Raw genomic sequence first — 12,505 nt, forward strand, 5'->3', positions numbered from 1 at the left:
TCAGACGTTTTATGTTAAGCGTGTGAACATACCCTAAAAGTACACTGGTTTTCCGTTTTGGAAGCCGCAGGGGATTCCATCCGAAAAACCGCACCAAATTGTGGTGCAGTTTTTCAGGCGCAATCTCCGCTGCGGAAATACTGCAGGAATAATAATAAAGTTTATACTTACCCCAGCCGTACTCATGCCGATGCGTCCCTATCTTCTGAGCGCAGCCCAGCCTGCTGGGATGACGTTATAGTCCATGTGACCACTGCAGCCTTTGATTTGCTGCAGCAGTCACATGGGATGAAACATCATCCCAGGAGGCTGGGCTGCGCTCAGAAGATAGGGACGCATCGGCATGAGTACGGCTGGGGTAAGTATAAACTTATTTTTATTCATTTCAAATAAAAACGTGGCATTTTTGTGGAGGAATCGCAGCGTTTCCGCCGCAAAAGTCGCAACACTTAAAAAAACGCACCACAGTTGAATTTATGAATGTTTTTTCTGCTGATGTATTTCTCTATGTGTGGATGGGATTTTTTAAATTTCATCCACACTACTGCTACTGTACTACACTGCAGATTTTCCGCAATGAAATCCGTAGCGGAAAATATGCAGTCTTAACGGCTAGTGTGTTCCAACACTTAAAGGAGTCAAGAGACATTCATGACATATCCACAGGATGTCATAATTGTCAGATAGATGGGGGTCCCACCTATCTCTAGAACGGGGACCCCTAAACCCTGTTCGAGCTTTTTGTGCTCTCGCTGCCTCCCGGCCACTTCATGATTACTTGGTCGGGAGTTATGGAAACAGAGTAACTCGGTGAGCTACGTATGCTGTTACCGTAACTCCCATAGAACTGAATGGTAGTTCCGGAAACAGCGTAGCTCAAATCCTACGCTGCTTCCTTAACTGCCATTTACTACTATGGGAGTTATGAAAACAGCTGTTTCCGTAACTCACGACTATGTAATCAGTAAGTGTCCGGGAGGCAGCGTGAGCACAAAAAACTAGAACGGGGTTTAGGTGGCCCCATTCTGGAGATAGGTGCGGGTCCCAGAGGTGGGACCCGCATTTATCCGACATATCCTGTGGATATGTCATAAATGTCCCTAGTGGGATAACCCGTTTAAGGAGCATACTCACAAGAGAAATAGTTATAGCTGCAATGTGACTTTTTTATGCCTTTATGTAACTTGAAGCACTCATATCAGAAAATTAGAATGTGTGTTGTACATAAATGGTATTTTAATAGGTTATTAAATATCAATGTGAGGAGTACTTTAGAATATGTGAAGATTTGTATTGCTTTGTTCAATATTACTATGCAAATTAGCTCTCCAAACATGCTAAAATCCTCAGCGATTGTCCTATTAGACAATCTTTAGCGCCAATATCATAAAGGTTGCTCACGATCAGTTGAATTTGCTACTGATCTAAGGTCTGTAACCTAAAGGTCTCGGAAACCAAATCCAATTTAAAAAAAATAGTCCCATATTGAATTTTCAGGAAAATTGCCCAATACTCCAAGACTCTGCAGCTCATGTAATGCTTCTGTGGGTCTTATTAACCATCTGTAACAGATCATGATGGATGCTATACATCACTCCATTGATTTCAGTGAAACTTTTTACTGCTTAAAACAGTAACTTTTAACAATGAACATATAATAAAACAACGAAACAACGTGTGATGTGATTCTTCTACTTGCAGGCCGAAGGTGCAGATGCAATAATCTGAACCAGAAACAAAGGTAAGAGACATGATGCCTAATAATCTGTCTGTCTCTGTAATATTGTAGTCCATTGGTCTATCTGTATACAATGGCAAGACAATTTCAATTTATTCTGCCAAATAGAGTATACATGCCTAATATGAACTATGGTATGTTATTTTCTAATAATGAACAGTAGAAAAGTGATTCCTGTCTAACAAGACCACGATTTGAATAAAAGCTGCTTCCATGTGGTCAGTAGTGGTACTGCATCTTGTTTTTATTCTCGTTTAGAAATTTTATTTCACCACTTAGAGAGGCTCTGTCACCACATTATAAGTGCCCTATCTCCTACATAATCTGATCGGCGCTGTGGTTTTTATTTTGAAAAACGATAATTTTTGAGCAAGTTATGACCAATTTTAGATTTATGCTAATTTGTTTCTTAATGCCCAACTGGGCTTTTTTTAACTTTTGACAAAGTGGGCGTTGCAAAGAGAAGTGTATGACGCTGACCGATCAACGTCATACACTTCTCTCCATTCATGTCCATTTGTACTCAGCACAGCTTGATCTCGCGAGATCACGCTGTGCTGTCACATACACCCACATTAACTTTACTGAAGTGTCTTGAGAGTGATAGACATTGCCTCCAGCCAGGACGCGATGTCTATTCACACTCCCGACACTTCAGTGATCTCGCGAGATAACGCTGTGCTGTCATTCACAGCGTGATCTCGCGAGATCACGCTGTGCTGTGATTAAGTCCCATACAAACTTTACAGAAGTGTCGGGAGTGTGAATAGACATCGCATCCTGGCGATGATGTCTATTCACTCTCAAGACACTTCAGTAAAGTTAATGTGGGTGTATGTGACAGCACAGCGTGATCTCGTGAGATCACGCTTTGCTGAGCACAAATGGTCATGAATGGAGGGAAGTGTATGACCCTGATTGGTCAGCATCATAAACTCCTCTTTACAATACCCACTTGGTCAAAAGTTTAAAAACGCCCAGTTGGGCATTAAGAAACTAATTAGCATAAATCTAAAATTGCTCATAACTTGCTCAAAAATTATCGTTTTTCAAAATAAAAACCACTGTTGTTATCTACATTACAGCGCCGATCAGATTATGTAGGAGATAGGGCACTTATAATGTGGTGGCAGAGCCTCTTTAAAGAGGATCTTTAATCTCTCCTGACATTATTATTTTAGTAAATAATTGTATTCACCATGAAATAACAATTCTGGAGCATCTTTCATTAAAACTCTATGCTGTGCCATTCCTCTGTTATTTCTACTATAAATTTATGAATAAATTGAAAAGTGGGTGTTACCAGTTGGGGGAGTGTCCCTACACAGACTGACAATGTCCAATCTTTGCTGACAGAGTGAGACTGTAGGGACACGCCCCTTTGTCAAGGGAAATGGTGACACTTAGTTCACAATTTAGTCATACATTTCTAGGAGGTATAACAGAGGAATGGCACAGAGTTCTAAGAAAATATGTTTCAGAATTTCATGGGGAATACAAGTATTTACTAGACCTGACATGTCAGGAGAGGTGACAGGTCCACTTTAAATGTCTGGTTATAAAATGTCTGACTGAGAATAATTTTTGAGAAGTGAAATTTTTATATATATACAGGGTGGGCCATTTATATGGATACACCCAAATAAAATGGGAATGGTTGGTGATATTAACTTCCTGTTTGTGGCACATTAGTATATGGGAGGGGGGAAACTTTTCAAGCTGGGTGTTGACCATGGCGGCCATTTTGAAGTCGGCCATTTTGTATCTAACTTTAGTTTTTTCAATGGCAAGAGGGTCATGTGACACATCAAACTTATCGAGAATTTCACAAGAAAAACAATGGTGCACTTGGTTTTAACGTTACTTTATTCTTTCATGAGTTATTTACAAGTTTCTGACCACTTATAAAATGTGTTCAAAGTGCTGCCCATTGTGTTGGATTGTCAATGCCACCCTCTTCTCCCACTCTTCACACACTGATAGCAACACCGCAGAAGAAATGCTAGCACAGGCTTCCAGTATCCGTAGTTTCAGTTGCTGCACATCTCGTATCTTCACAGCATAGACAATTGCCTTCAGATGACCCCAAAGATAAAAGTCTAAGGGGGTCAGATCGGGAGGCATTTCTTCGGCCCCAATACTTTCAATGGGTCTATTCACACAGGCAATGAGTTTTCATACAGTGAGTGTCTGTTGCGTGAAACTCACTGCTTGTCCTATATTGGTGCGTTTTCACGCACCAAGTCGCCAATTGAAGTCAATGGGTGCGCAAAAACCACAGACAGTGCACGGACGCACATCCGTGTGCTGTCCATGTTTCACGTATCAATTACATTGAAAATAAAAAGTGCGTGAAAAACACATGCCACACGCAAGGCACACTGATGCAAAATGCAACGCACACGGATAGATTTACGCACGTTTTTTACACGCGTAAATCTGTCACGCTCGTGTGAATGTAGCCTAAGAGTCCATATAAGTTGATCATGCATGTTTTATGAATGAGTTGGGAGGAGTTTTTAGCTGACAGCTATCCGCCTGTACAGCAGCACACAGAGTCCCTATGGTTCTGCATTATGGCACGAAGACACTCCATGTGCCGCCATATGGGGCCCGCGTACAGCTCATTCTCCTATAGAATAGATTCAATATTAATGTGCGTGTATGCCTCAGTATGAAATCGGTGGCAGGGGAGGTACATTATGGGTGCCGTATTACAGATCTGTGCGGCACAGACCCATAATGAATGCTGTAAACACATAATGGATTCTGCTCTTAGTGCCAGATGGTTTCCAAGAATTGATCTTAATGTTTTCTTTGCTTCTTAGGGCTCCCGGTGATGAAGAAGCTCAGGCAGAAAACCTAATTGCCTCCAAAGGTGATTGAAAAGTAATGGAAATTGTGTCCTTTCAAACAGTCATCGCAGTATTAACCTTTATTTTTCCTTTTTCTTTTCTACAGCTCGGGGGGCTCAGAAAGCAGAGAACTAACAAGACAACTTGTGAGTTATACTAATGAAAATGGCCAACAAGTAGTTGTCTTGCTAAAATGAACTTCCGATTTTGGGCAAGTTTGGTACAACACCTCAGCACTGCAGTGGGTGCTAAGCAGGGTGGGGTGCCGATTGGGCATGTCAATATGCGGTGCCAGCACATAGCCCTTGTAAATGGTAACAAAGAATTGTGGAGATTAAGGCTATGTTCACACGGAGTATTTTGCAGGAGGAATATCTGCCTCAAAATTCCGTTTGGAACTTTGAGGCAGATTTTCCTCTCCCTGCACGCCGATTTTCGCGCCGTTTTTCGCCCGCGGCCATTGAGCGCCGCGGGCATAAAACAGCGCGAAATACGCTTTCTCTGCCTCCCATTGAAGTCAATGGGAGGTCAGAGGCAGAAGCGCCCGAAGATAGGGCATGTCGCTTCTTTTTCCCGCGAGGCAGTTTTACTGCTCAGGGGAAAAAGACGCCGACGCCTCCCATTGAAATCAATGGGAGGCGTTCTCGGGCCGTTCTTGCCGAGTTTTGCGACGCGGTTTCCGCGTCAAAAAACTCTGCAAAATACCCCGTGTGAACATAGCCTAAAGGGGTTGTCCAGTTTTTATTTATTCTTTTAATCATTTGTAGAATGGGAAATTATACAGTTTTCTAATATACATGTATTAGAAATTCTGCACACATAGCTTTCTTATAGTGCCTGATGCCCCGGTCACAGTGGAAGGGCATAGCCCACAGATTAGTCCGTGTAATGTGTCCATAACTGAATATGACTAAACATGGCGTCAGAAGTAAAGATGGGACCAGCGCTCTTTACATTACCTGGTAGAATAGTGGCGCGCGCCAAACCAGGGGCTTGGTCCCAGCCTCCCCAATAGTACAGAAGAAATGGAAACGGTAGGCAGCACTCAGTTGAGGTATAGATGAGTCACCAGTGGTTTACTCCAGTATACAGCGACGTTTCGGCTTGTGTGAGGCTTTATCGAGCATACAGACAACAGGTCTCAATGCAGGTATATATGGCACCGAACATCATTAAAAACAATGTGGTCAGCAATTAAGCAATCCACTAATCAGAGAGCCCGAGATACTAAGTGCTGGGCGGCAACAAGTAAAATAGATTAGGTTGTCATAGCAACCATGTGTAAACAAATAATGGTTCCATTGGAAATGGTGGTGATGTGTTATATTCTGTCAAGGTAGATGACCGTCTTTGGTGAGAGAGATCATGTGGGGTGGGAACGGACCTAGTGTAGATCATCTAGATTATCTCACGGTTAGTCTCTGCCTGTACAGCGGTTGTATTCTACAAACGTCATTACGCCCGCCTAACCTGCCACTAAGCTGGAGGCCCACCCCCTCTAGTGGCCGTTCCAACCTGCAGCGTTATGATGCTACTGCGTCATTACGCGTAGGACCCTTTGACCCAGCGCAACGTGTGACGTCACGGCGTCTACACTGAGAACACTAGCGCCAAGCTTTGGCCATGCATCTCAGCAAGGATCCCCCTTCATCAGCTCCATGGCGAGATAATCTAGATGATCTACACTAGGGATGTTCCCACCCACCTGATCCCTTGCTTTCACCAAAGACTGTCATCTATCTTGACAGAATATAACAAATCACATTACCGCTTTTTTGCAAAAACAATAGCGTCGACCACGCTTTTTTATTGTCCCGAAAAAAAAGGAATCTTTACGGAATGGAAATAAACGGAAACCAACTGCATCAGAAGCCTTACCGTTAAAATCAATGGTGATTCAAACGGAAGCTATGGTTTCCGTTCAGCTTTAAAATCAAAAAGTGGACAACCCTTTTAAACAGTGCCCCAGCGGCACTTCTTAGTCAGCAGCACAAACGCCTTCTGACACTGCCTAGTAAGCACAGCACTTCTAGAAGATAATCACTAGGGAGTCTGAAAATCTAAATTGTTTAATCCTTCATGCCACAATGCTGTTATTTGTACAGGGCCATGATATGACGCCCGTGGACAGGGGCATAACTAGGAAAGACTGGGCCCCATAGCAAACTTTTTGACTGGGGCACCCCCTCCCCTGGGAGCCATACAACCCCCCCTGGTAGATAATGCCTCCTTGTAGATTCCGCCACACAGTGCCCCCCTGTAGATAGCACCATACAGCCCCCTGTAGATAGCACCATACAGCCCCCCTGTAGATAGCACCATACAGCCCCCCTGTAGATAGCACCATACAGCCCCCCTGTAGATAGCACCATACAGCCCCCCTGTAGATAGCACCATACAGCCCCCTGTAGATAACGCCATAGACCCCCCCTGTATATAGCACCATACAGCCCCCTGTATATAGCACCATACAGCCCCCTGTATATAACACCATACAGCCCCCCTGTATATAGCACCATACAGCCCCCCCCCTGTAGATAGCACCATACAGCCCCCCCCTGTAGATAGCACCATACAGCCCCCCCCTGTAGATAGCACCATACAGCCCCCCTGTAGATAGCACCATACAGCCCCCTGTAGATAACGCCATAGACCCCCCCTGTATATAGCACCGTACAGCCCCCTGTATATAGCACCATACAGCCCCCTGTATATAGCACCATACAGCCCCCTTTATATAGCACCATACAGCCCCCCTGTATATAGCACCATACACCCCCCCTGTAGATCGCACCATACAGCCCCCCTGTATATAGCACCATACACCCCCCCTGTAGATAGCACCATACAGCCCCCCGTAGATAACGCCATAGACACCCCCCTGTATATAGCACCATACAGCCCCCTGTATATAGCACCATTCAGCCCCCTGTATATAGCACCATACAGCCCCCTGTATATAGCACCATACAGCCCCCTGTATATAGCACCATACAGCCCCCTGTATATAGCACCATACAGCCCCCTGTATATAGCACCATACATCCCCCCTGTATATAGCACCATACACCCCCCGTGTAGATCGCACCATACAGCCCCCCATAGATAATGTCATACAGCCCCCTGTTTGTAGCACCATACAGCCCCCCTGTATATAACGCCATACAGCCCCCCTGTATATAACACCATACAGCCCCACCTGTATATAGCACCATACAGCCCCCTGTATATAGCACCAAACAGCCCCCACTGTAGATAACGCCATACAAACCCCCCTGTAGATAATTCCAAACAACCCCAACCCCCCCACCAAAAAAAAGCGGCCTGTAGCCTATGGTTTGTCCCACAAAAGACATGTATGCCCTGAAAATATAAGGAGTGTCAGTTACGCATGCGCACAAGCACGACAGCCGCTCCATTAATTTCTACGGAGCTGCCGGACACAGACCCCGGAAGTCCGAGGTTTCTCATGGAGAACTTCAGGGGGACTTTCGGTCCCCCCGTCCCCTTATCGCTGGGGGTCCCAGCGATCACAGATGTATCCCCTATCCCGTGGATAGGGGACACGTGTTTTGTAAGAACAACCCCTTTAATGTTACCTCCCTGCTTTGCCGTAGTGTTCAGTGGTGTCGCGCTGTAGCAGCCATAGCGGCTGATAGCGGAGCCTCTGGCCATGGGGTCCGTTGTCCGTGCCGGCGGGCGGCATGGGCCCCCTTCATACCGCGGGGCTCGTAGCAGCCACTATGGCTGCTACAGCGGTAGTTACGCCACTGCCCGGAGACGTCTTTGGGGCCCTAGTCCATCTCTGCATGCCTCCAATTTCATTTGAAAAACTGCCTTCTTATTTTTGTTCCATTTTCCTTTTTTAGGACCCCAGGGATTAACAGAGAACAAACTACGCAAAAAATTAAAGGAGCGCTTCACCTACTACTACCCATCGAAAATCAGGCATTCCCTCTCCGCCATGTTGTGCATCCGCACTACGTGTGAAATTCTTATTTACGATTTGTTTCTCAGTGCCGTCTGTGCTCTTCACTTGTAATGTCTTAGCACTTGGTGGCAGAAATTTTCCTAGAGGCTTAGAAGGAGCGGAAATGTCAGTAACCTAAAGTTTGCGGCCAACGTTTGGTCCTGTTCTCAGTAACTGCACATGCTGCATTAGAATAGGGAATTTCACTGACCACAGCAAATGTATACCTTTTCATTTTATCTAAAGCTTTTCATACTGTTTACCTCCGAAATCATAAATGTATTACGACGGGTGTGTTAAACTGTCTATTTCTATAGGAGGTCCTGATAGCCAGATCAAAAGTGTGCTTGTGCCTTTAAATATTCTTGTTAGTGAGTACTGTGGAGCTACACATATTAATGTCGGAGATTATGGCGGAGCCCTGTGTGTTTAGCATATAATGTTTTATGTAATTACTCATTCATATCTAGTCACATACAACGTACTGTGCACTTGTGAAATGCAGATCACTGTGTATGTAACGTATGGTCATATGCCAAACCGTGCATATATCCCTAACAAAGCAGTATGAATCCTATGCAGAGTATAGTGCTGCAGACTATTATTTCAGTCTATTTTCATAGAAACTGCTGAAATACTCTGCACTGCTGTACATCGAGCATTAATCCACAATATTAGCCCTAGACTTCCTATGGAATTAGAACACACCCAAGCTTTTGTACAACACAGCATCAGGATTTAGAGGTGTCCCGAAAAATAGTGGACCATAGCAATATAAAAATGAGGCAACCTCCTGGTGCTGGGTTGTACCCTTGGGACCCTCTTCCTTTAGATTTGCTGCAGTCCATTTTATTTTCTGTCTTTTGTTCCCTAGAAAAGGCACTGAGGCTTCAGTGGGTGGTTCTTGACATGCTTCCCCAGGCCTGCCCTTAGTGCCAATGGAAGCAGTGCCAGTTCAGTGTAAGGCCTCATGCACAAGGTCGTGCCCGTATTCACAGCCTGCGAATGCGGGCACGTCCAGGCCACCGATGGCCGTCCACATTTCCAGCCCCTACTCCCATACAAAGTATGGGAGCACGGCCTGGTAAAATGCAATAGAACGGACATGTTCAATAATTTTTGGAACATTTCTACGGCACGGACACCCATCCCTAGCAATACGGAAAGGTGTTCACGGCCAATAGATCTGAATGGGTCTGTAATTGCGGCCCGTATTACAATCTGCAATTATGGACGATTTTTACGGTCGTGTGCATAGGGCCTAACAGAGCAATAAAACGCTGCTGGCTCGGAAGAATGGGGCCACCTTTACACGTAGGACTGCAAGGTTTTACGGGAGTGCCAATCGACTGGGATAAAACTCGTCCAATATGTTTCTTTAAATAAACACAATAGGAGTATCGAAACCAGTGCAAGGAAAAAGTGGAGTCGTTTCCCATAAAAACCAATCAGATTCCAGCGCTCATTTTTCGTAGGCCTATAAATAAAAACATCGACCTTATTGGTTTCTATGGGCAATTCTTCCTTTTTTTTTTTCTTTGTACCACATTTGACCAACCTGTTCTATTGTTGACTAAACTGTAGGGTGACATAGGGGTCATATTGTAGGGTCGGAATCACTAGAAGACAGCAGCACTGGAATCATAAAGCCTAATGGTGCCCGCCTCATAGGACCTGATCCAAGGGTCCCTTGTAGCATAGATGAACCTGTAGTACATTGTATATCAGGGATCTTCAGCAATTCCCTAATATAATTCTATTCTCCAAATTTGATGAGTGATTGCGATAGACGTATATTAGAAAACTGCTATAGATGTTCTCCAATACGAAAACATGAACCTACACAAAAGCTTTGCCCTTATTTCCAGTTATCTTCTTGCCTGATCCCTGTTCAGATGTGGCTGTTTCTGTGGCATGTTCTTACACAATCAAACCTGTTTCCTAAAATATGTACCGATCTCGCTGTGATTCTGGGGCATCTCCAGCTCCTCTTCTGAAAGAACACAAGCATCTTTTTTATTGTGTATGTATATCTAGTGACGTCAGAACAATGTGAAATAAACTTGTATATCTAACCCTCCACCGCCTAGAGACATTGACTTTATACATTCCTGGTATTGTAAGGGCAGCCAACGCCTTTGAACAAAATGGGTAAATTCCAGCGTTGTCACCTCGTGACATTTTCCTATAACTCTTCCTATTGATCCTATAACTGCTTTTTGCCTTTACTCTTATTGGCCCACATGACCTCTCCTTTGTTTGACTATAGCCTATAAATCCAATTGTCTCATGTAATCTCGTCTTCCATATAACCTCTATTTAGCTCTATAAATCCACGTATTGATTTATATGACGACTCTTTACAATTGATATTGACTACACATGTCTATCCCCCTCCCCCATATCCTTGTTGTGTTTTATGGGCACTGACACAGCTAGGGTCTTCATGACGCCAGTGGTGGTAAAAGAAATTTCAGCATGCAGTAGCCATATTAGGCCTTATTCACACGAACGTGTGCATTTTGCGTGCGCAAAAAATGCTGCGTTTTTTGCGCGTTGCAGTTCCGTGTGTCATAAGTGTTTGTTCCGGGCCTGCGTGTTTTACGCATATGCCATCCTTATGACACGCGGTTTTGATGTTTAAAAAAAGAAATGAAGGAAGTGCTTTTATTTTTCCCTTAATTTCTTGACCTACTGTTGCGCGAATCACGCGCACCACACGGAAGTGCGTCCGTGTGCTGCACGTGATTTTCACGCACCCATTGACTTCAATGGGTGCGTGATGCGCGAAAAACGCCCAAGTATAGGACATGTCGTGAATTTTACGCAGCGGACACACGCTCCGTGAAAAACATGGACTGTCTGAACGGCCCCATTGAGTTGGATTTCCACTGCAGCCTGTCCGCAGTGGAATTCCACAGCAAATCTTCCACATCTGAACGTGCCCTTAAGGTTTGTCTATGGTGTAAAAATGATCAGTTCCACCAGATAAATCTAGCACACCCGTGGTCACATGGATAATTATAATTTATTTCTTCATTATTTGATATATAATGTGGTTGCAAAGCATCATACAAACAATATGGGATGGGCTCCAGAAATTTCTAGAAATAATTCTGTTTTGGCATTGCTTCTGTAGTTTTTAGCTAGAGGTCGGTATTTAACTGAACATGTTACTTACTTTCCACTGATCTAGAGCCATCTGCATCCACAAAGCCAGCCACCTTACCATCTTGCATTCGGGAGAATGCACTGGTATCTTCCATATTATAAGGCTATGTTCACATGGACTATTTTCGGAAGCAGAACGCCTACAATCATCTGCCCATTGATTTCAATGGGAAAACTGTTTTGTTCTATTTAGGCTTCAAAATTACCAGTAGAATTAAACAGGGGGCTACACTCTGAGGATGGCATGCATCTAAGGCCATTCCTTCTTAAAGATGACCCTGGAGAAGACCAGCCATGGGTCTAGCATCTGCACATTACAGAGTCTAGCCCTAGCCATGATGATTGTGAATATAAAAGATAGATTTATATTACTTATGTTATAATCCATGGCAATAGGAATCTATAACCCTTGATTACTTCAATTCTAAACTAAAATGACACAATGACCTGATAATGATAGACCAGTGTCTAAAATAAAGTTGTAAGAAACCACATACAAAAATAGACAGAGGTCATCTGAAGGTGGTGAACCATTTTATTATTTGCTTTCTATTAGTATAATTAAAATATAGCAAAAATGTTCCCTACACACGGCATGCTGGGTATTACAGTGTTGCATAGTCTATACATGCAGTGTCATGGGTGTTGATATTTATCCCTAAAAATTTTCTCAGATTTTAATGTACAGTTGGTAAAAATATACACGTGAAAGAATAGGCTTTTATCTCTAATAGTCTTATATAGAACAACTATATTCATCTTTACTTGCTT

At 43.8% G+C, this 12,505-nt stretch overlaps 1 protein-coding gene across 3 annotated transcripts in view; it reads left to right on the forward strand.

Moving 5' to 3' along the window:
• Positions 1–10,643, forward strand: part of LOC142662150 (FXYD domain-containing ion transport regulator 6-like) — a 93,683-nt gene extending 83,040 nt beyond the window's left edge. For all 3 annotated transcript variants that reach the window (XM_075840150.1, XM_075840148.1, XM_075840149.1), the window contains exons 5-8: positions 1,702–1,741; positions 4,567–4,616; positions 4,700–4,739; positions 8,463–10,643. In XM_075840150.1, the coding sequence (XP_075696265.1) occupies positions 1,702–1,741; positions 4,567–4,616; positions 4,700–4,728 (119 nt within the window). In that variant the 3' untranslated portion in view covers positions 4,729–4,739; positions 8,463–10,643. The remainder of the gene's footprint in view (positions 1–1,701; positions 1,742–4,566; positions 4,617–4,699; positions 4,740–8,462) is intronic.
• Positions 10,644–12,505: the final 1,862 nt, after the last annotated feature.

The sequence above is a fragment of the Rhinoderma darwinii genome, chromosome 10 (genome assembly GCF_050947455.1).
Source record: "Rhinoderma darwinii isolate aRhiDar2 chromosome 10, aRhiDar2.hap1, whole genome shotgun sequence".
NCBI classification, from domain to species: domain Eukaryota; kingdom Metazoa; phylum Chordata; class Amphibia; order Anura; family Rhinodermatidae; genus Rhinoderma; species Rhinoderma darwinii.